The sequence below is a fragment of the Cavia porcellus genome, unplaced genomic scaffold, assembly GCF_034190915.1.
Source record: "Cavia porcellus strain 051 isolate PalLab524CR breed Dunkin Hartley unplaced genomic scaffold, mCavPor4.1 scaffold_49, whole genome shotgun sequence".
NCBI lineage: Eukaryota > Metazoa > Chordata > Mammalia > Rodentia > Caviidae > Cavia > Cavia porcellus.
Genome location: NW_026947532.1, coordinates 1,378,075 through 1,399,138, shown reverse-complemented (window position 1 = coordinate 1,399,138; position 21,064 = coordinate 1,378,075). Strand labels below are relative to the sequence as shown.

Here is a 21,064-nt window from a genome sequence, read left to right as displayed (position 1 = left end):
TCTGGGTGTCCCCACAGGCCAGGCTGGCACCAGGAGAGGCCACTACAAACCGAGCCCCCAGCAGTGGGGGCAGTGACAGGGACCTGAGATCATGAAGGCAGTGGAAGCAAGGCGGGCACACATGTTTCAGTAAGCAGTGGCAGGCATGGGCACCCAGGTCCTGGGCCACGGAGAACTCGGCACGTGGCCAACAGGATGACAAGCAAAGCACCCATCGGGGATGGACAGATGAGGCTGAAAAGGTGCTGCTCAACCCATGTGACCAGAATAGATCAAGGTGGAGGTCAGGAGGCCGGGACAGGCATACCATGCAAGGCCACTGGACTGCCCTTAAGTTGTGAGCCTGGTTTCAGACCCAGGAGCCACAGGATAAGGCAGGCAGCTCATGTGGGACCCCTGGGTCACACAGCGATGAATCCCCAGCTTCTCCCCAGAGGGTGGCAGTGGTTAACCTGGGTGCTGTTCCCTGGAGAAATGGGTGGAGGTCCCAGAGCCAGGGTCCAAGTTCTCACTGGTAACCAGGGCCCCAGGCACCGTGACTGTGGCCTGCAGCGCTCACAGTATGTCGCTGGCCCACTGGGTCCCTGTCACCAGAAGTACAACTGGTTGGAAGAACCCTCACACCAACCCTGTAGCTGTCCCTGTGATGAGGTACATGATGCCTCTGCCCTGGTCCCACACAGGAGCAAACCTAAGACAGAAGCACATCCTGGGGTGATGGCAGGCCTCAGTGCCATGTGTCATGTCCTAGAGGATCCTCACCCCAGTGGACCTGTCACTAAGTGTGACTGTGCTCTGTATGGCCCAACCAGGTCTCAGCCCCTGCAGGCTCTAGTTTGTTCCCCTTTCCAGAGTCCACTCATGGCCACTAAACTGGCAGTGGATTCTTTCCTGTCCCTAGCTGGGGAGTCCCAGAGCAGTGTCCATTCACAGAGAGTAGGGACTGAGCATACAGCTCAGTAGCACAACTCCTGCCTGGCAAGTGCAGGGTCCTGAGTTCAATTCCTAGTACAAAAAAAAAAAAAAAAAAAAAAAAAAAACAGAGAGGGAGTATATCCAACAAACCCGATGGACAGAACACACATGCACAGCAGTGACCCTGAGCAACCTGCTCCTGGTCATGACAAGTCACAAGCACTGGCCTCTCCACAGGACCCAGTGCCCAGTCCTCCACATTAATGGCATTGTGTCTATCAGATCAGGAGGGACACATGAGGCCTTCACGTTCTCCAAATGGCCAGAGACTCAACACTAAAAAGACTCAGCCCTATTAGTGAAAGTCTCAGGGTTCACAGTTTGCTCCCCTAAAAGTAGGAGAGATTCCTGCAGCTCCCACCCCCACCACGAGGAGGATTCCACATCCAGGAACACTGGTCCACCACCTGTGGGAGACCAAAATGCCGCTACCTCTGGCAGAAGGCCGAGCGGGATGGACCCTGCACGGTCTTGGCCATGGTACACGTGGCCAGCCTTGTGGCCAGGAGACCTGGAGTTTCCAGCGGGCCACCTTGCAGCAAATAAATGCACATCATTTGAGAACGACTCCAGCCCACTTCTCGAGGGGAACCCTCTGACTGCACATGACCAGGACCCCTGGCAGTCCATCACCCAGGGTGAGGCACAGTCAGGCCAGAGGCCATGAGAGCTGCACCAGCAGTGACCCAACTGACACCACTCTTGCAGCAAAATACCTCAGAGCTCATGGCCAGGACTGCTCAGGGGGACACTAGTGATCAGGTGACGGTGACGGTGGAGAAATGGCCAGACTTCAAAACAGGCCAGCTTGGTAGGCAGCCCAGGTCTGCCTAGTGATGCCCCCTTGGACAAGGAAGGAAGCAATGCCCCAGTGCCATCACCCTCTATACAGGCTGCATCCTGGATTCTGGGGCCAGGCAAAGAGCCGGGCTGTGGGTCAAGAGGGAACACACATAAACCTGGCCCAGACCACCAAACAGCCACATAATGGACAGACGGCTTTGCCTGCTGATGCAGGCTAGCCTCTGGCTTTGGTCACCTCTGATGGAGGCATGGAGGCCAGGTGGTGTGGCCGCAGCTCACAAAGACTGCTCCAGCCTCTTCCACACCAAGGACCCCAGCTGGCTGAATCCGCGGGAACTTCCTGCAGCACCGTCCCGCAGCCAGCGGGCCACTGGATAGCAAAGGAGATGCCTGCGGATGTGGCCGCAGCCCATCCTTCAGTGGGCCACTTGAAAGGGATCAACAACAGTCTACAGCCAAGCCCTGACACCCCGGGCCCTTCCCCAGCGGGGAGGTACTCTGGATCAGTTGCACTCCAACCCCACGCCCAGCCCAAGTTAGCATGGATGGCCGGAAAGCTAAGGCCCACATCTCTCTCTGCCCGACTCCTTCTGTCTCCTGGGGCTGCTCCAGAGACCCTGGCCCCAAGCCCTCCAGCACCACACTTTCTCCCCACACCTGCAGCCTCCTCACACCAGGGGCCAGCCTGTCTCTGCAGCTGCTGCGGCCAAATCAAATGCACTTAGAGAGAGATGCCTTGGCACCAGAACTGCCTGCCCAGGGCCGCTGACTCCTGGCTGAGTCCTGCATGTGTGCCCAGGGCCCGGCACCAGGCTGCAGCAGCATGGCCTCTGGTTGCCAGTCACAGCAACAGCCATGCAGGCCATGCGGGACAGGCCCGAGTGTTGGGAGCCGCGGCCGACACCGGTCGCCTTACTTGGCGGACGTAGGGCCTGTGGGTGGGAGCGGAGCCTGAGCTAGATTGCCCCTCCCATCGAGTGAGCCAAGTTGGCGCCTGCTTCCTGCCCCCTGATTGCGCTGGTGACTTAAACAACCCGCTCTGTAAGATAGTCTGCCTAGCAACAGCTGATGTTAGCCAGTCAGCCCGCATCGCGCGCTTTGAACTGATTGGCTACTGTTGCCCTATAAAAGTAAATGCCTCTCCCGCCACGAGGAAGAAGCACGAGAGAGATAGAAAAAGTCTACCGGCGAGAAAGGGCTGGTGACAGAGCGGAGGCCTCGCGGGGCCCACGCGGAGACAAATAAAGGCAAGGTTGCACACCGCCAGACTTTGTCGTGTGTCTTTCCTGCCGGCCGGGAGCGACCCCGACATTTGGTGACCCGCACGGGGACTGATCAACCCCGAGACACGGCGGTGGTGTGCAACGCTCCAGCGTGGTGCTGCCGGACAGGTGAGTTGGGGATAAGCCTGGGCTCTGGGTGGCGCGCACCTACAGGGCTTTTAGACTCCCCTCAGGCTCACGCGTAGGTGACGGGTTCTTTAAGTCACACGCGGTGAGTTATAGCCCTTAGAGGTTAGAGATGGGTAATTTACCGAGCGCGGAGGCGCGGCCCTTGGTAAAGGCCCTTAAGAAGCTTTTAAAAGCTAGAGACCTCAGGGTAGGTCAAAAAACACTGAAACTATTTATAGCGGAGGTAGATAGGGTGGCTCCCTGGTTTTTACCCACAGGGCATTTAAACCTGCCGTCATGGGAGAAGTTAGGCGGGGACCTCGCCTCGGCGGAATTGGGAGGCGATATTTCGCCGGCTATTCGCCCCCTGTGGGAAATGATACATGCGTGCCTTGACTCCTATGCCGAGTTGCGCCGCGAATTGTGTGCGTGCGCCGCTCGAAAAAAGCAGAGAGAGGAAAAAGGACCCCCGAGCGCTCTCTGGCGGGGAGGAGATAGAGAGCCATCCGCTCCGCCCTGGAGCTCTTCTCCAGAAGCGGCTCCCCGCCGAGAGGCCGCTACAGGGAACCCTCCCTTCTCTCAGCCGGCACAGGAAGTGACGCCCCGTTCCACTCTGTCAGGACCGCCGTCCTATGACGTTGCGCCGCGGGGCGGACGGTATTTTCATGGGCGGCTACTCTGCCGAGCAGGCTGAGAAAAACGCCGGTCGAGGAAACGGGGGCTGGGGATTTAGCTCAGCGGCATAAGCGCCTGCCTTGTAAGCAGGCAATCGCGAGTTCGATCCCTGGTACCGATAAAAAAAAAAAAAAAAAAAAACGAAAAAGACCAAAAATAAAAAAATAAAAATAAAAAATAAAAAATAAAAAGGGGGAGTAAGCCAAGGCCTGCCTCCAAAGGCGCGGTTATCTATGGCATGACAATGGATGGGCCCGGATCCGGTGGTTAGCTGGAACCGAGGCGCGGTTTGTGTTTTTCCGCAGGAACCGGGACGAAAACCACTGTGGGTCCCAGAGAGGTTGACGCGACAAGTCCCTTGACTGAAGATCAGGCCTGTTCCACCAGGGGCCAACCGCAGACCCAACAACAAGATGAGCCCTAAAAGAACTGCAGGACAATCCCTTTTTGGGGAGCCTGGAATGGCTTGCTCCCCTATGTTTTACCATTGTTAGGTCCCCTGTGCTCCTTGCTTCTGTTCTTACTTGTAGGACCATTCTTGCTCCGATGGGTTACATCATTTATTAATGGGCGCCTTGCGGCGGCCCGGCGTCAAGTACGCCTGGTTGCCCATGCGGCCCTGGCAGCAGCCCGTGATGGGCACAATGACCCCCAGGCTTACGCATGGCTCGCTCGACTGGCCTACGACCGGGTCTAGATGTGGCGGGTCTTCCGCATTCCTTCCCTATTGACACCACACAGCAGGGTGGGTGAGTCAATGACGGGTAAGAGCGTGCCTCCCCAGCACGACTCGACCTAAGCCAGGCCCTACCCCATACTGCACGAAAGCCGCTGGATTACTAGAATCTGCCCAGATCTAGATGCCTCTCCGAGGGGATCACACAGAGGGGCATGAGTGCATGCCTATGTGCATCCAGGTTCCGTCCAGTTCACTCCTGGCCCTGGAAAAAGGACGAGGGTCTCAAGGCCTTGGCGGACCCGGGGGCGGCCGACCAGGGTCCAAGCCAAGGGCCTACGGTGGGCCTCAACACAGGGCATAAGCCTCTGCACTCGATCCAGGGCGGGCTGCGATGCATACATTCATTCAAAGTAAATAAATTAGGGGGAGATGTTGGGAGCCGTGGCCGACACCGGTCGCCTTACTTGGCGGACGTAGGGCCTGTGGGTGGGAGCGGAGCCTGAGCTAGATTGCCCCTCCCATCGAGTGAGCCAAGTTGGCGCCTGCTTCCTGCCCCCTGATTGCGCTGGCGACTTAAACAACCCGCTCTGTAAGATAGTCTGCCTAGCAACAGCTGATGTTAGCCAGTCAGCCCGCATCGCGCGCTTTGAACTGATTGGCTACTGTTGCCCTATAAAAGTAAATGCCTCTCCCGCCACGAGGAAGAAGCACGAGAGAGATAGAAAAAGTCTACCGGCGAGAAAGGGCTGGTGACAGAGCGGAGGCCTCGCGGGGCCCACGCGGAGACAAATAAAGGCAAGGTTGCACACCGCCAGACTTTGTCGTGTGTCTTTCCTGCCGGCCGGGAGCGACCCCGACACCCGAGTTCTCCTGCTGCCCCCATTGGGCCAGGAGCCTACCAAGGACCCTGGGCATCCTGGAGGGATGGGGCTGGAGGACACAAGCTCCATCCTGGTCCCCACAGTGTCAACCAAGCAAGCTGGAGCTGGGGGGCATCAACGCCAACTGTGGGTTATGAAGAGGTTAAGCCTCCTTTCAGGCTCCCGTGGGTCTCTAGTGAGCAGAGGATGGGTCAGCACAGAGGTCCCAGAATGCCAGTCCACAGGAGCTACAGCAGCACTGGAAGGTGAACAACAGAAGGAGGGAAGGAAGGAAGAAAGGGAGGGAGGGAAGAAGGAAGGAAGGAAGGAAGTAAAGAAGGAAAGACAGAAGGAAGGGGACAATGGATGAACAAATGAATGACCAGCTGAACAAACAAATGAGCAAATGGACCAATGAATGAATGAGCTAAGGAAGGACAGACTAAGGGGAGCAGTGAGAGGGTGAGTGCGTGGTGATGAGTGAGCAGGGGGCAGAGGAGTGGATGAACGAGCTTGTGGGAGACAGAGAATGAATTCCGATCCCAGTGGACAGCAGACAAGGGACCCAATGGAAAGGAACAAGTGCATAAGTCCCTCAGTGACTGGATGAGCGGCGGCCTGAGCAGACAGGTGTGACAACCCCCGGGTACTCATGGCAAGGCTGCCAAGGTCTCAGCCTGCGCAGCCCACCCACACTTCCCCAGCCCACCCCCAGCCCCACACACGCACCATGACATTCAGGCCCTGGTTGGTGGGCCCCTGCGCCACAATGTACTCGATGCCCGTCTCGTAGACATCCATGGGCCGCCGGTACTTGACCACGGTGCCAGCGATGTTGAAGTTCTTGGGGCTGTCCACCTTGTAGTTGCCATTGAAGAAGTAGAAACCGGCTTCGTCAGCCAGAGCTGGAAAGGCGACACTGCAGGTCAGGCTGGTGGGAAGGCCCTGAGGAGCAGGAGAGCCACGGGCAGCCCCACCCTGACCCTGACCCACTGAGACAGGGCCCACACAGCTGCAGGGAAGGAGACAGGTCCTCTGCCTGGGCCACTGAGGGCTGGGGACACAAACCCCTTTCTGTTAGCCCACAGTCACCCTGGCCCACCTGTGTGGGGCTACTCAGCTACTCTGAGCTGAGGGGCTGCAAGGCACTAGCTGGTGTCACAGCCCGGTGGCCAGCGTGGACAAAAGGGCCAGAAGCCTGTGGAAGGCATGCATTCTCGGCAGAGGCAGGTAGCCTGGGGCCGGGCGCAGCCTGGAGAATGAGGAAGGACCTCCCCTCCTTGCCTCATCAGGACCCACGGAAGTGACGCTGCAGCCCTGGCCTGGCAGACGTGAGGCTCTGTCCACCAGGCCCTGTTGGGACCCCTCCCCCAGCTGACCAGCTCCTGATGAGAGTAATGACCTCTGCTATCACTCCTATGCTGTCACCCTGTGTTGCCCAGGGGCCGAGGGCTGGCAGGGTTAAATTAGACAGGTGAAGGCCTGGGCACCTCTGCTCCCTCTCCTGGAGGCGGCTATGGGGAGGACACTCCCAAGGCCCAGCTGGAGCCACAGGAATGTGTGTGACCCCACCAGCCTGTCCCCTGTGCCCAAAATCAGGGACAGTAGCCCAGAGCCCATCCTCCTGGGGTAGAAGTGCCCAGGGGCCTCCAGGGATGGGAGGGGCTGGAGGAGGCGGACGGCACTCAGGGACACTCTGTCTTCCAAAGGGTGTCCTTAAAGGCAGTTCCAGAAACTGGCCGCCGAAGGACGGTTCAGCTTCCAAAGTCCCTGATGCAATACAGAAGAGCCGGGGCAATTAATTTATTATCTGACAGACGCAACATGCAGGACGTGTCTGCCTGGAAAATGCCCCGACTCGGTGACGTCAGAGAATAACGCAGAGGCTGAGAGCTGCCGGGGCAGCGCGTCCCGGCCCAGCATCAGGTACAAGCCAGGGGCCGTGTCCAGGCGCTGTTTCCTGACAGTGAGGGCCTCCCGCCTGCGGCTTTCCCGGAGCTCCAAGGCAGCCCTTGGCATTCCACGTGTCTGTCTCTAGGAGGGAGCTCTGCAGCCAGAAGGGGAACTCGGCGGTGTTTCCTGGCCTCGCCGCTCCCCTGGGACAGACTAAGTGGGAGCCTCAGAGCCACCGTCCTGGCGAGAAGCCCAGCTCCTCCAGCCCAGCCGAAGCTGTCCCTGGGGTGGGGAGACCTGGGACCAGGGGCACACAGAGCCAGGGCTGGGGTGGGGGCCTCAGGGGCTGCACCAAGGTCAGTCCCCTCCTGACACCTTGGGAGAAAGAGTCTCACACGACAGCCCTGGCACTCACACAGCCACTCCCTGTAAGGTACAGGTTCTCGATCAAGCACCAAAGAATTCATGGGGGTGGGTGGCATTTGCACGTCAGGCGCAGGGGCCACAACTCTCTAGCCTGACAGACGACCCACCCAAAAATCACCACCTAGACAGTGTCACTGCCTCCCCCACCCCCCACCCCACAGCGCAAATAAATCGAATCTGTGTGGCAATGGGCTCCCCTCCCAGGCCCAGCTTTGGGGGAGACTGCAAGGGCAGAGGCACGCAGGGCCAGCCAGGGCTTGAGCCTGCCCTCTGCTTCTTTGGTTCATAACCTTGGACATCGCTTGCCTCCTCTGCTCTATCCGACCTGTTAGCTCGTGTGCACACTCTTCACATTCTTTCAAGGGGCTCCACCTCCAGCAGCCCAGTTTCTGCCTGGGCCAGGCCCTCCAGTGATGGGGAGCTCACTCCTCAGTCTTGTCCAAGGGTCTCCCACACAGGGTCAAGTCACTTCTCACCACCCCACTACCTGGCTCGGCCCTCTCCCAAAACAGGGTGTCCATCCAGGTGCCCCCTCTGTCAGTCGGTACTGCCCCAGTGCCAGCTACGCACCTAGGACATCAGCTGACTTCTTTCTCTCCACGATCTGGATGTCACGGGCACCGGCTGGGATGTGAGTCACCAGGGAATAACCTGCAGGCACACAGACAATGAACGGCAAGGGGGTCACAGCCCAGCAGAGCCCGCATGGGAGACATGGCCTAGAGGAATGTGCAGAGAGGAGGGTCCCACTGCAGGGCAGGTACCGTGCTGAGCTATGGGGGAGCCAGCTGTCTAAGGGCGCACAGGGCTCCTGCCCTGCAATCACCCTGTGATGTCCCAGTGCTGACCCCTCTTTGGGCACCGGACCCAACCCCATCAAGGCCATGGGAATGGTGTTGGTGCTGACCCTAGCTCTTCCCTCTCAGGGGCCTCGAACACTGGTATCACCGACCTCAGTCCTGCCCTCCACTACACCTACTGAGTCCCTGAGCTTCAGTTTCCTCATCTGTCACAAGCACAACCCCATCTGCTCTGCACTGTCACCTCGGAGCTTCTAAATCCATCTTGTCACAAATCGAGGCTGATGGCAAAGCTAGAAGACCTGCAGATGGAGCCTGTCCACTCTGCAAGGCCTCGTTGTAACCACCTGTACCCTTCCCCAGGATGGCCTAGAGGGGAGGCAGCCACGGCAGGCACAGAGTGGCTAGTACAGAGGAGCCAGCAGGAAATGAGGGGCCCCTGCCCTGAGTTCCTCTGCACTCGAGCACGCTGTCTTAACTTGCCCCTCTCCCAGGCCCCCCTTCATCCCAAGGGCCCCGAGGGTCCTGGCCTGACCCTCGGGCCTGCAGCTCTGATAAATGATTCGCAGCAGGGTCTGCAGGGGCCAAATGTGAGGCCCTAAGATAGCCCCGTCAGCTGTTTCTGTGGCGTACACTCTGTCTCCGTGACTACTCACAAATTACCACGGAGTCATGGGATGGAGCCAGGCAGAGTCGGGATAACTTCCTGTCCGTGATATTCCCACCATAAAGTGACAGCCAGTCAGGATGAGGACCAGGAAGTGATCACCTCATGTCAACGGCTTTTATTTAACTTCAGACTCCACGCTTTAGTATTGGAATTCCCAAAGAGCCCTGTGAGATTCCGAGCATTTACTACTTGGAGCTCCTTCCTAGGTCACCTCCCAGGGAGGGTCATTCGGCCCTCGCAGTGGCACAAGCACCCGTGGGTCAGAAGCTTGCAGGTGGCTTGGCGGCCAGGACACAGACCCCGCTGCAGCCCCACCCTGTGGCTGTGGGACCTTAGGTGACTCCTCGCCTCTGTCTGTCCCACACGTCTAGCTGCAGCCTTCTTACCTGTCTTGTCACCATTCTGCCAGCCCTGGCACATTGCCTGGCACGGAGGCACTGGCAGGATCAGCAGGGAGGGATTCCATGCCAACACCCGACTCCTCATGGGGAGCTCAGCCAGACACGGCCCCAAGCAGGGCCTCACTGCCACCCACAGAGCCTGGCACCTTCCAGGAGCTGGGCGAGAGATGCACTGCCCACTGCTGGTCCCCACCTCCGTGCCCAGGCCAGCAGAAGGCTGTGGGGGCAGACATGTGGCAGGAGGCTCCGCTTCTGCACCACCTGCTCGGGTCCCTAGGTTGCCTGGTGAGACGCCCAACACACACAATACTCACTGAGTCCAGTTGCTCTGTCCAGTCCCTCCCTCCCTGTCCCTTGGCCGAGCATGCCCTGCTGAGGTTCCACATTCAAATCCAGCCTCCTGCTCCATCACTAGGTCCACACCAACCCCAACTCTTGGACTGACAGGTGGCCCCAACAGGACTGATACTAGTCCAGGCTTGCTTGGCCTCAGTTTCCCCATCTACTCAGTAGGTTTCAAGCTGCCCTGCCTCCCCTGGTCTGGAGGCCGGGATGACCTGCTTCAACCAAGACTCAGAAATGCATCCACCTGCACCCCGACCATTCCAACTGGCATCTTCCCAAACCTGCAATGGCCTGTCACCCACCCAGACCCTGCAGAAGACCCAGTCAGAGCTGGACACAAATGCATGGCCAAGACAAAGTGTGCTTTGAGGAGGGACAGCACTGCTGGGGACAGAGGATTGTGGGAGGGGCCAGGACCCAGAGGAAGAGACTCCGACTCAGCATTGTGTGCACCCACAGTAACGTCTCCCAGTGGCTTCAAAACGGGGACTCGTGCCTCAGTTTCCCCCTTTCTAAACCTGCCAGTCACACCTCCCTGTAGCTGCTTCAGAGGTCAAATGTGACTGTCATGCCAAGTGGCCTCTGGTGCACAGTGGACATTTAGCAAAGAGCCACCGATGCTGCTGGTCAGAGGGGCCCCACAGGGCCCCGCCCAACTCCCCAGGAAGCTGGAACAGGAGCAGCCTTACCAAGGGGCACATTGCCCTTGCGGTAGTTTCCGGTCACGTGGGTGCAGCTGCTCCCATTGCCCTGGCAGACCCCGCACTTGTCCAGCGTGTGAGTAGAGAACAGCACCCCGTCACAACCGATGGGCTGCAAGAAGCAGGGAGACACTGCTGGGGGGCACAGGGCACGGCCACCACCGCCCGGGCGGCCAGCACGGCCGGCGCCCTGTAACTAGCTGGACTTCCGCTGCAGTGTTTAACAACCTCACATTTTCCAGACACGCAAACCCCTCGCAGGTCAGTGAGCTTGCAGGATGTGCCGTCACGGGCGGACACCATGAGCTGCCGCTGGCCATCCACTGTGGTGCAGTGCAGGTCGCAGGGCTTGCTGGAGATGTGCACATAGTCATCTGGGGGAGAAGCGAGGGCTCAGCGTGGAGAGAGGGCACTGGCCCTCCCCTCCCGTTGGACAGGAACCTTCCCACCTCACACGGGAAATAGAGGCCAGGAGTGCAGAAGGGACCTCGGGGTCTCAGCGGCAGTTCTTATGGGCTCAGGGCAACAACTGAGACCTGCTGAGCCAACTCCAGGCCTCAGAGCCCAAGGGCATGGAGCCCCAGGGCACAGCAGCCCCAGGAAGCAGGAGAGGCCAACTCGGCTACAGTCTACACTGTCGTCTGAACAACTTGCTTCCTCTCCCCAGGAGACTGAGACAGTAGAAAACAGCCATCACCCTCCTCCCCCAGCCCTGCGGGACCACAGCCAGTCTTGGATTGTCTGGGCTGGTTCCTGTCCAAGCTCCTGGCCAGAAGTGGGAGAGTCCCGACCTTGGAAGCCAAGCCTACCGGAAGCTCTGCCCCAAGATCTTCCCTATCACAGGCATGGGGAGGGGAAGAGGACCCCAGGCCCCTGCTCAGGAGATGTGGGACCCACTCCTGGCTCTAGAGCAGTGGCCTGCGGCAAGATACCTGCTCCCAGCCTCAGTTTCCCTACCTGTTCACCTGTCAGGATTGGCCTTGGAGGTCATGAGGGTCACCCCACTCACTCAGGGTAGGTTCCCAGGGCTGCAGATACCTGGGTACAGAGGCTTCCACTGGTAGGTCCGCCCGTCATACACGCGGGAGTTGAAGGAGACGCACTGCTCCTCTCGGAAGCTCCTCCCATCCGGCGGGCACTCCTGGAAGGAGGAGGGGCTCCAGTTTGAAGTGGCCACCACTCACAGGAAGGGCAGTATCCTCCCCTCCAATGAGGCAGGTGCTGCCCCCTCGCATTCTGCCTGCCACCCTTCCTGTCCCCAGCCGCAAGGCATAGGTGCCGAGATGCGTAGGCGCTGCCCCACTGATTCCCCCTTCAGCAGACTTCGCCCATGTGGGCAGGTGGTTCTATCACTGATCACACAGAGAGGTTGCGTTGAGGGAGAGCCAGGGAGAGAGAAGGTAGTGTCCCAGTGGCCCAGCCTTGTCAGGAGGGCTCTGTCCGATCTGGGAGCTCATGAGTATCGACAAGCACGGCAGCGCCATCTGTGAGGCAGCTGACCAGGGGACCTCAGGGCATGAGCTGTGGCCACTCCACCCCTCCAGCACCTGCCCCACGCATGATGGCAGTGGCCTCAAGCCTGTGCAGACCAGTACCTTGCCCCACACCCTCACATTCTGGGGACAGGTGTGGGGTTCACACTGATTCTGGTTCCCCTACTGAGAGCCACCCTGAGACATGGCCAGCCTCAGTGCCTCTTCCCCAGCCTCAGCCTCTGCTGCCTCCCTCCTGACGCCTGGCTGATGAAGCCTCAGAGACCCAAGACCCCAGGGCACAATGGTGAACAGCTGAGCAGGAGCTGGCCAGATCCCAAGAAGTGGCCCAGGGCATTGTCCTGCACACGGGGACAGGGAAGTCAGCCCAGTGTGTGAGAGCCCAGGCGGGCACAGCACACCTCAGTCTGAGCCTGGCCCAGTCCTGTCCCAGCTCTCCTTGAAGGGTGCTAGAAGCACTTCGAGACTTGGGGTCTCAGGGGGACCCACATCCCAGGCCCGGGCTCACCGTCAGGCTGCAGAGCTGGTAGCGCTTGGATATGCCAGTACAGGTCCTGTTGCCAGCACCAGGAATAGACTTCCTCCTGTAGGAAGACAGGTGCTGAGCAAGGTTCACAGCCTCAGAAGTGGCCCCAGGGTGGCCCTGGCCACCAGCTTCCAAAGCTACCTTCCCCTGGCCACAGGAAGGATGCAGCACCAGGTCTGAGAGGTACCAAGGTACCTGTTAACACACAAGACCTCCTGGGCGCTGAGAGACAGAGCTGAGTCCCCCAGTCTCCCCATGCTACAGCTGAGGGTGCAGGTGGCAGACGGTCAAGCGGCTCGCCAAGGAGGTAGCACAGGCAAGACTGAAACCCAGGACTGCGCAACAGCAGAATTCCAGCCTGAGCCTACCAAGCTCCTCCTCATGCCCACCGAGCTCAAGGCTTCAGAAGAGAAGGCTGGGGTCTTGCCCCTCCAAGCCAGAGCCCTGGAGTCAGGTGCTGCTTCCCTACAAGGAGGCTTCTTAGTACCTGGGGTGTGGCAAATCCAGGGTGGGTGGCGCTGCAGGGACTGTCAGGAGCCCGGTCCCCCACAGAGGCCACTAGGCAGACAGAGGACCCAGCACGAGCATCCACTCCCTGCTGTGCAGTGCACCCACCTCTGCTGCAGGCAGTGTCGCTCCTGGGACGTCACCCCGCCCCCACAGCTGCGGGAGCATGCTGTCCACTTGGTCCACTCTCCCCACCAGTATGCGGTGGCATCAGCGCCGCCCTCCAGGCTGTTGGACGTGGGGCTGTTGTCCTGTTGAGAGATCCACACGGTTTAGCAGAGGACTCAAGTGCTCAGCAGGATGGGCTTCCCCTTGCCTGAGGCCTGCTGGCAGTCATGCAGGAAGATGCAAGGATCCCTCAGCAACCCAGACTCAGGTCTCCCCGCACCAGACCCATGGTCCCCCTGGTCTTCAGGCTTGAATGTCAGGAGGTTTAGTGAGCTCCAGCCCATTCCTCACAGCCCACTCCGCCTGGATCTGGGGGAACACAGCCCGCCTTTGATGGACAGAGAGGCACCCAGCCACCCTCAGCCACTGTACCGCTCACAGCCAAGGGCTTGGAATGGCCAGGATCCTGGGACAGGCCAGGGATCTCTGGGATCCTGGGTTGTGCCCCAACTACCTCATGATGCCCCATAGTCAGGGGTGACTGTTTTGGGGCAACTATGCCTGCATGAGTGGCTGAGTCAGGGCCCCAGACAATGATACCCCACTCACCGAGAGCTCCGTGGATGCCGCACCCCTAGCCACCACCGCCATAGCCAGCAAGGCCCAGGCCCACTGTGAACACTGCCATCCTCCATCCATCCTAAGAATCAAGGCCACTGTCACTGCCAGGTCAGAGCCAGCTTTGAGGAGGTCCCCAAGATTCATCCAGGGCCCCGAGGGGCTAAGTTAGCTGGGATTGGCCAGTTGTAGCTGCTCATCCTTGGGGCCAACAAGAAGGCACTTGAGGCGAAATTAGAGGCCTGTCTGGGCCTGGGCATAGACAGGTGGTATGTGTGCCAAGTCAGGCCACCGTTAATCTGAGGGCACACAGGGAGGCTATGTTCTCGGCCTCCAAGGCCAGAGCTCACTGGAGACACCAAGAATGGCTGAGGGGCCAGAGGTCCAGGCTGGGGGGAAGTCGACATGGATAGGGTCAAGGGCACCAGGGGCCAGGTCAGCCCTGCCCCTGCCAAGCTGTGCTCATCCCTCCCACCCAGAGGGCCCTAGTGAACCTCAGCAGAGGACCCTCTATGGACCCCAGCCCAGGAGTCTGCACCTACACCAGGAAGATGGAATTGGGGGAGGGGGCAGCTTGTGACGCAGCCCAGGGCCTTTGGCTGACCCCTCCCAACAAGCCAAGATTGTCAGGGTCACACTAGGGTCAAATAAATGGATCCAATCAGCCCCCAGGCATGTGACCCCGCCCCCAACTTCAGCTTTCCCCTGCCCCAGAGAGGAGGGAGAGAGGAGCCAGGGTTTGTCTCCAGAAATCTTACTTGCAGGGACTTAGAGAAAGGGGTTTCTGAATCCACCCAGTCCAGAGACAGTGGAAGCTAGCCAGCACCCAAACCCACAGGGGCTCGACCCTCATCCAGATCTGTTTAGGGGCAATTGTGGAGGTAACCTTCCCTGCAGCCCTGAGGGGAAGCCTGCTTTCCAGGGCCTCGGGATGCCCTTCCTCAGGCCAGGCAGGTCAGGTGTTCACACATCCATCTGCTGTTGGGGTTCCCATCCCACCAGCTGATGTGCCCCTGGGCTCCTTCTGCACCCCAGCCTCCCAGCAGCAGAGCCCGAGCTGGCCCATGTGCTCCCTGGCGCCTGGCCCTGCCCTCGGCTGAAGACAGGTGCCGAGCAGCACACTCGGTTTTCATTAAGGCTCCCAGACGCCACTGGCCTCAGGCCAGGCCGGCTTGCGCGGGATCCATCCCTCCCCGGGGTCCCAAACCAGCGGCGGGACTGCAGGAGGGGTTTGCAAAGCAGCCGGCAGCTACAGGGCAGCGGCTGCAGGGGAGGGGGTGGCCCCACACTCGCAGGTCGGATGGCCCGTCTGCCCGCCTCCGTGAATAAAGGCACCCACCCCGGGCAGCTGGAGGAGCAGAACACAGGCCCCAGGAGGCTGCAACATTGCAGGGGCAGGGACTCATGGCCTACCTGGCCCGGCCTCAGCAGGTTGTCCTCCCAGAGCAGGGCTGAGCGCCAGGTGTGCAGCCAGCAGCAGCAAGCAGAGGCCAGGGACGCGAAGCTCTGCCTTGTCCTCCTCTCCTCCTCAGCAGCCTCCCCTCTCCCACTTCAAAGAGCGTGTGAGGGAGGGGATCCCGGGAGGGAAGGGAGGGGCGCAGCCCAGTGGCGGCTCTGTGGCCGCAGCCGCCTTTATAGCTGTCAGGCAGACGGGGAGGAACTCACACTTCCCACCAGGCCGCTGCCCCGCCCGCCGCCGGCCGGACTGGCGCACACTTTAACCCGCTCTGCGCCTCTGGAGCCCGGCCAGGCGGCCCAGCTGCCTGCTGGCTGCTGCTGCAAGGCCCGGGAGCAGCAAGCAGGAGGCTGAGCAGGAGGCCGGTGACCCAGGTCCCGCCTGGGGACCACGTGCGGGTGTCCAGATGGAGCAACTAAACTGAGGTCACCAGGGAGGCTGACGGTGGCCATTCGGAGTCTCCAATCTGCCCATCCCTCCAGGGCCTAGCCCTTTCCACCCCAGTGAGTAGGGCAGAGGTGTCCCCATCCACAGAGCAGAGACAGGTCTGTGGGCCCCTAGCCCACAGCTAGCTTCTTCCGTGCCGTCCTGATGAGCAGAGGTCTAAACAGGTGAAGGACAGAGGGAGGCCGGGCCAAGGGCTCCCAGGAGGGGACAGATGTGTGCGGCCTGCTGACCAGACGGCCAGAATGGCCAAGGCCAGCAGGAGAGGCACAGGGAAGCTTGCAGATGTTCGGCACCAGCTTGGCAGGCACGGCGGCCTGGCTGGGCACTGTGCCCACTGGGCAGCCCCTGGCAGCCTCTGTCTTCCTGCTGAGCCAGAGCACAGAGGTGCAGGGGCCAGCAGCTGGCCAGGGGAGCCTGGCAGGACCTGCATGGCCAGGACCTGCCCCTCAGAGCCCCCCATCCCAGAAAACAGAGGCAGGGCTGAGAAGCAAGAGCCAGGCCAACGCCGCCGTGTAAGGTCTGAGCTGGCTCGTCCACACCCCGGGCTCCACTCACAGACGGCCGGGCCTGCGGCAGTGCCTGGAGAGGCTCTTCCCTCCCTCCCCCTCCTCCAGTGCCTCCTTGAGCAGCTAAGAGCTGCACCCTGGGGAAGTTCTGTCCTGTGTGTGACCACCAGCCGGAAAGGTCAGGGAAGAGCAGCCAGCAGCAACAGTCAAAACAGCGGCAACGCTCCCAAGCTGGGCCTGTGCTGGGTCCAGGCAGCCGTGAGCCAGCATGTTGGTCATTCCCAGTTTCAGCTAGGGACGGAGGCTCAGAGGCTCTGAGGAACCTGCCTGAGGTCTGGGACACCAGACTGCTTCCTGGCACCTCGCACACAATCTGCCAGGCCCTCTGCCAGCCCCAGGCCTTTCCCTAGACAGCCTCTGTCCCCCAACCCAGCCTTCCCCACCATCCTAACCAGCCCTACACCGCCCCCTGGGGGCAGCGTGCTGAAGCACAGTCGTGCTGGGCCCATCACATGGCCCTGGCACATGCCCTGCAGGCTGCACACACGCTCAGCCCCCTTGTACCCAGAATCATGTCACACTCGCTCCAGGAGTCTCCACCGCCTGTTCTCCTCCCTGCGGCTGGCCGCCAGGCCCTGCACAGCCTGGCACCATCCCCATGCCTCCTGGCACTTCTGGCTCCCGCACACAGCCGGCAGCACAGTGACTAACAGTTTCCCTTGGGAGGGACCCTGCGGCCAGCCCACACACCCACCCCCAGCGTCGGCACGAGCTGCGGGATGGGCCCCTGGGAGGCGGGCCAGTGGGACCAGTACCTTGGCTTGTGGCATCCCAGCTCCCTAAGCCTGCCGCACTGCCACCTGCTCCTGACCTCCAGGAGCCCCAAGCAGCCATGGTCTTGATGTCCTGGGCATTGCAGCGGAGGCCGTCCAAGTCCCACTTCCCAGGGAGGGTTCTCAGCCCCCAGCTGCCCCCCCCCAGTGACGGTGCAGTCCTCATGCCAGTGGGGTCCCCAGCACCCATGGGGGTCGGCATTCACCCTCCAGTGTCCCTGTCCCCAAGATGGTGACAGTACAACAAAAAAAACCTCAAGGGTGTGGAGAAAGGTGGTGTTGGGGTAACAGGAAACTTCGGCCTGCCTTTGGGGCAAGAGTCTTAGCACTCTGCACCGAGCCCGAGCTCAGACCCACTGGCTGTCTCCGAGACACCACAAGCCCCACATAGTCTGGCCAGAATCTCGTCCCTGCGTGTGGCTGGGCGGCACAATATCCCCAGTGCTCTGTCCACTCAGGGTCCATCTGGAGAGTACCCAGAGTTTCTCAGAGGCTGTGAATCTGGAATGCCCTGCACCCCATGTCAGAACATCCTGGATGCCAGGGAGCAGTCACACACCCAGTGAGCTTTCTCCCAAGCCACTCATAGTGCCAGGTGGGCACAGTGCCCACACTCAAGAGGCTCAGATCCATAGAGAGGTACTGTCCTTCAAGTGACTGTGACCCTAGCACCACTCGGGGCCCCTGATTGCCATGCCCTGGCAGGATCTGTAGCTGGGCTCAAATCCCACCTCTCCTCACTCTGGCATCCCTGCTTGTGCTGTAAGGGTGGGAGGTGGTCCCCACACTGTGCCTGGGTGAGGCCCCATGAACTGGAGCTGGAGACTGAGGATGGGGCCTGTGAGGGCCAGTGGCGCCCCCTGGCTCTGGGCAGTGGTTACCAGGGCCCTCCCTGGCTTTTATGATTTCCTCAGCCCCGAGAAAACCATGCGGTCATGACCGGATGCAACGAAGCCAAAGCCGAGGTTCCACCCCAGGGGGAGGACATGGCGCACTGGGCTCCCTGCCCCCCGTTGCTTCCCATGGCTTCACGAGCCCAAGGAAGGGTCGCCTCCTGTGGGTGTCAGAGGCTCAGAGCCACCACCTGTGTGGAAAAACGACTGAGGAAGTGGCTGCAGCCAGAGCAGTGCGATCAGGGTAGCTCTCGAGTCCTCCAGAGCCCCACGGTACCCAGTTTCTATCCAAGGGGGCCCTCCTCGGCCTCAGGCAAGAGCTAGAAGACCAGTGTTCCTAGGGGGACTCCATACAACCTGTGGGAGCCTGCACAGAGAGCAGTGGGGTGCTAGGGACTCCCAAGGGACCAGCGGGCGAGAGGCCCCGTGCGCCAAGCTGGACCACGGAGTGCACTTCCTGTTCCTCCTCTCCTCTCAGCCAGGCACATGGGCATGGTGTGCTAGGCCGAGGAGGTGCTTTAGATTGGGGCTCTCGGGCCTACGAGTGGCTGAGCCTGACCAAGCCAACATAGTCTGAGGCTTCCCCAAGGGTGAGAGGCCGAGTCCCAAAAATCACAAATTCAAGTCCAGCCTGGGAAACTGGACAAGAGCCCATCTCAAAATAAAGGATGGGACAAGGGCTGAGGATTGGCTCACTGTGAAGGTCCTGTGTTTGAGCCCTCGGACTGTGGAGGGAGGGGAGGCCGGAGGGGAGGGAGAGGCCTTCTTGTTCGGATGGCCTCCTTGCCAGTCCCTCCTTGCCCAGACCCCGGGAGCTCCAGCAGCCACAGAGTCTGAACGCCTGAGCCCCCAAGCAAAACTGCTGCTGCGTGTGTCCACCCATCAGCCTCTGGCTGGACAGTGCCTACGTGGCCACAGCCAGCTGAGTGGGGACAAAGGGGCTAGTGACCAAAAGGGGCACGGGACTGGGCACCATCGGTTCAGAACCCAACCCGCCTCAGCCCGGGAGGATAAGAGTGTCCCGGCTCTCGGCCCCAGCACTGCCAAGCTGCCCTCCCTGCCCCAAGCTGCCTGTACCTGTGCCAGGCAGGCCTTGCAGCAGCCCTGAAGGCCCTAGGGTATCGAGTGCTCCGTTGTGCAGAAGTTGAAACTGAGGCTCGTGGGGCCTAATGGCTACCAATACCATTGGGAGAAAGGGCAGGGCTTCAACCAGCCACCCAACCCACGCTCTCTAGCTGCTGAAGAACCTGACTGCTTCTGATGGTGGGGTTGAGATGCCGGCACAGAGGTGCCCAGGACACACAGAGCAGGACCTCTGAGGCAGGAGTTGGGGTCATCCATGCCTGCCCTGCCCCCACCACGTGAGCTGGGGCCTGGGCCGGGTGCCAGACCTGCAGAGTCCCACTGGGACCAGTGCCACCTGCTGGGCAGAGACAGGATTCCCCCCCCCTCCCCCCGTACCCTGCCCTATCCCAGGGGCTGGAAATGGAGCCCAAGCCAGCCTGACAGCCACAGGAGGTATGGAAGTGAAAGAGCTCTGGCCTCCAGCTGGCAGGAGAGAGAGGAAAACAGGACCCAGGGCATGGATCAGGCATGGCTGGGAGACCCTGGGAGGCCCCACCTCTCTCTGGGCCTCAGTCTCCTCATCCCTGCAATGGAGAGCAGAGGTCTGCACCCCGCTGCTGCCCATGGGATGTGGAAGGCAGTGGTCTCAGCACAGGCCTGGCCCTGAACAGCCATCTGTGCATGTAAGTGGTTTTCAAGACCCACGCAAGCAGCACCATGAAGCCTTGAAGAAGGCAGATGCTACATATGTCAAGGGTCAGGAAAAGCCGAGGGTTTGCTTCAGCTGGGCAGAGCCCAGGGTCTGGAGGAACCACTGGCTGAAGCCTGGATTCAGCAGGGAGCTGTCAGCGCAGGAGGGATGCAGCCAGCTTGCAGCTCTGCCTGGTGGTGTCGGGCCTGAACCTCTCCACCACGTCTCCAGGGGCAGTGACACCCCCAAAGCATCTGCCTTCTCTGTCCATTCTGCCCCACCCCCTCAGGCCAGGAGATGTGATGGTCATTCCAGTCCTGGGCAGAGCCAGCTGGGCAGTGTGCAGGTGGCCAGGCTCAGACAGGCACCATGTAGAGCCATACCCACCACCATGCGTCCCCTTACAGAGCAGTTGCCCTCCAGCCCCACGCAGGGGAACCCCGGCCACGCCAGCCTCCCCCCACAGTCCCTCCTCCCTGCCCCTTCCCCCTTAGCCTAGCAACACGAGTTCAGCAGCGCCGCCCCCTGCTGCCCCCCTGCTCTGCCCTCATCTCTTCTTCCTTTCTCAAGCTGACAGCTGGGCCTGGAGCTCACAGCTGCAAACACACGCCCCGTGCACAGGACCCACTGTGGAATGTTCTGCTTTGGACCGCATTCCCCACACCTGACACCACCTGCTGCTGCTTCTCCGCCCTCGCCTGCTCTTGGGGCAGAGGGGAGGATTGGGCACAGTCAGGCCTTCATGAAGGGGCCCACAAGAATTGCCTCCCACCCAGCAGGGTTTTCCCATCTGCAAGACCAGACCAGCCCCAACCCCTCTGTAGACTCTGGTTCATTCTTATAACAGAGTCATTCAGAGGTGTGGGTCAGAGACCCAGAGGAACAGAACATGGGCTCAGGGGTCTCGGGCAGGGGTCCAGCAACCCAAGCCCCTGCCCTGGACTCTGCTGTCCAATGTCCCAGCCATAGGGTAGAGGGGAAGGTCACAGCACACAGGGACCCTTGTCTTGGGGCAGGGGTGCTGTCAGTCCCAGAACCACAGGCCTCTCAGCAGGATGCACAGGAGCAAGATGCCTGTGTACAGGAGAGGGAGTGGGGAAGGCCCAGGGTGGGAGTGTGGGGCCCAGGGCTCCAGGATGGTCAGCCAGGAATCTCCATGGGCACTTGGACTTCACACTGAGGGTCATGGGCACCTTGAAAGGGTTCTAAGCAGCATGACGCCACCAGACATCTTGGGTCAAGTGTCCCATGGTGGATGGCGAAAATGGAACGCAGCTACCTGAAAGGCTAGGAGGAAGTTT

General features: G+C 60.5%; 1 protein-coding gene across 3 annotated transcripts in view; it reads right to left on the bottom strand.

Moving 5' to 3' along the window:
• Nucleotides 1-21,064, bottom strand: part of Adamtsl2 (ADAMTS like 2) — a 57,902-nt gene that overhangs the window by 15,004 nt on the left and 21,834 nt on the right. Inside the window, exons 1-9 of one of the 3 annotated variants that reach the window (XM_063244316.1) lie at nucleotides 15,286-15,531; nucleotides 13,864-13,954; nucleotides 13,255-13,397; nucleotides 12,622-12,697; nucleotides 11,659-11,761; nucleotides 10,849-10,994; nucleotides 10,609-10,732; nucleotides 8,274-8,354; nucleotides 6,114-6,289 (exon numbers count right to left, since the gene is read on the bottom strand). In XM_063244316.1, the coding sequence (XP_063100386.1) occupies nucleotides 6,114-6,289; nucleotides 8,274-8,354; nucleotides 10,609-10,732; nucleotides 10,849-10,994; nucleotides 11,659-11,761; nucleotides 12,622-12,697; nucleotides 13,255-13,397; nucleotides 13,864-13,953 (939 nt within the window). In that variant the 5' untranslated portion in view covers nucleotide 13,954; nucleotides 15,286-15,531. Of the gene's footprint in view, nucleotides 1-6,113; nucleotides 6,290-8,273; nucleotides 8,355-10,608; nucleotides 10,733-10,848; nucleotides 10,995-11,658; nucleotides 11,762-12,621; nucleotides 12,698-13,254; nucleotides 13,398-13,863; nucleotides 13,955-15,285; nucleotides 15,532-21,064 lie in introns of those variants that run through there. The other 2 variants (XM_003473000.5, XM_013155872.3) reach the window with 2 other exon arrangements.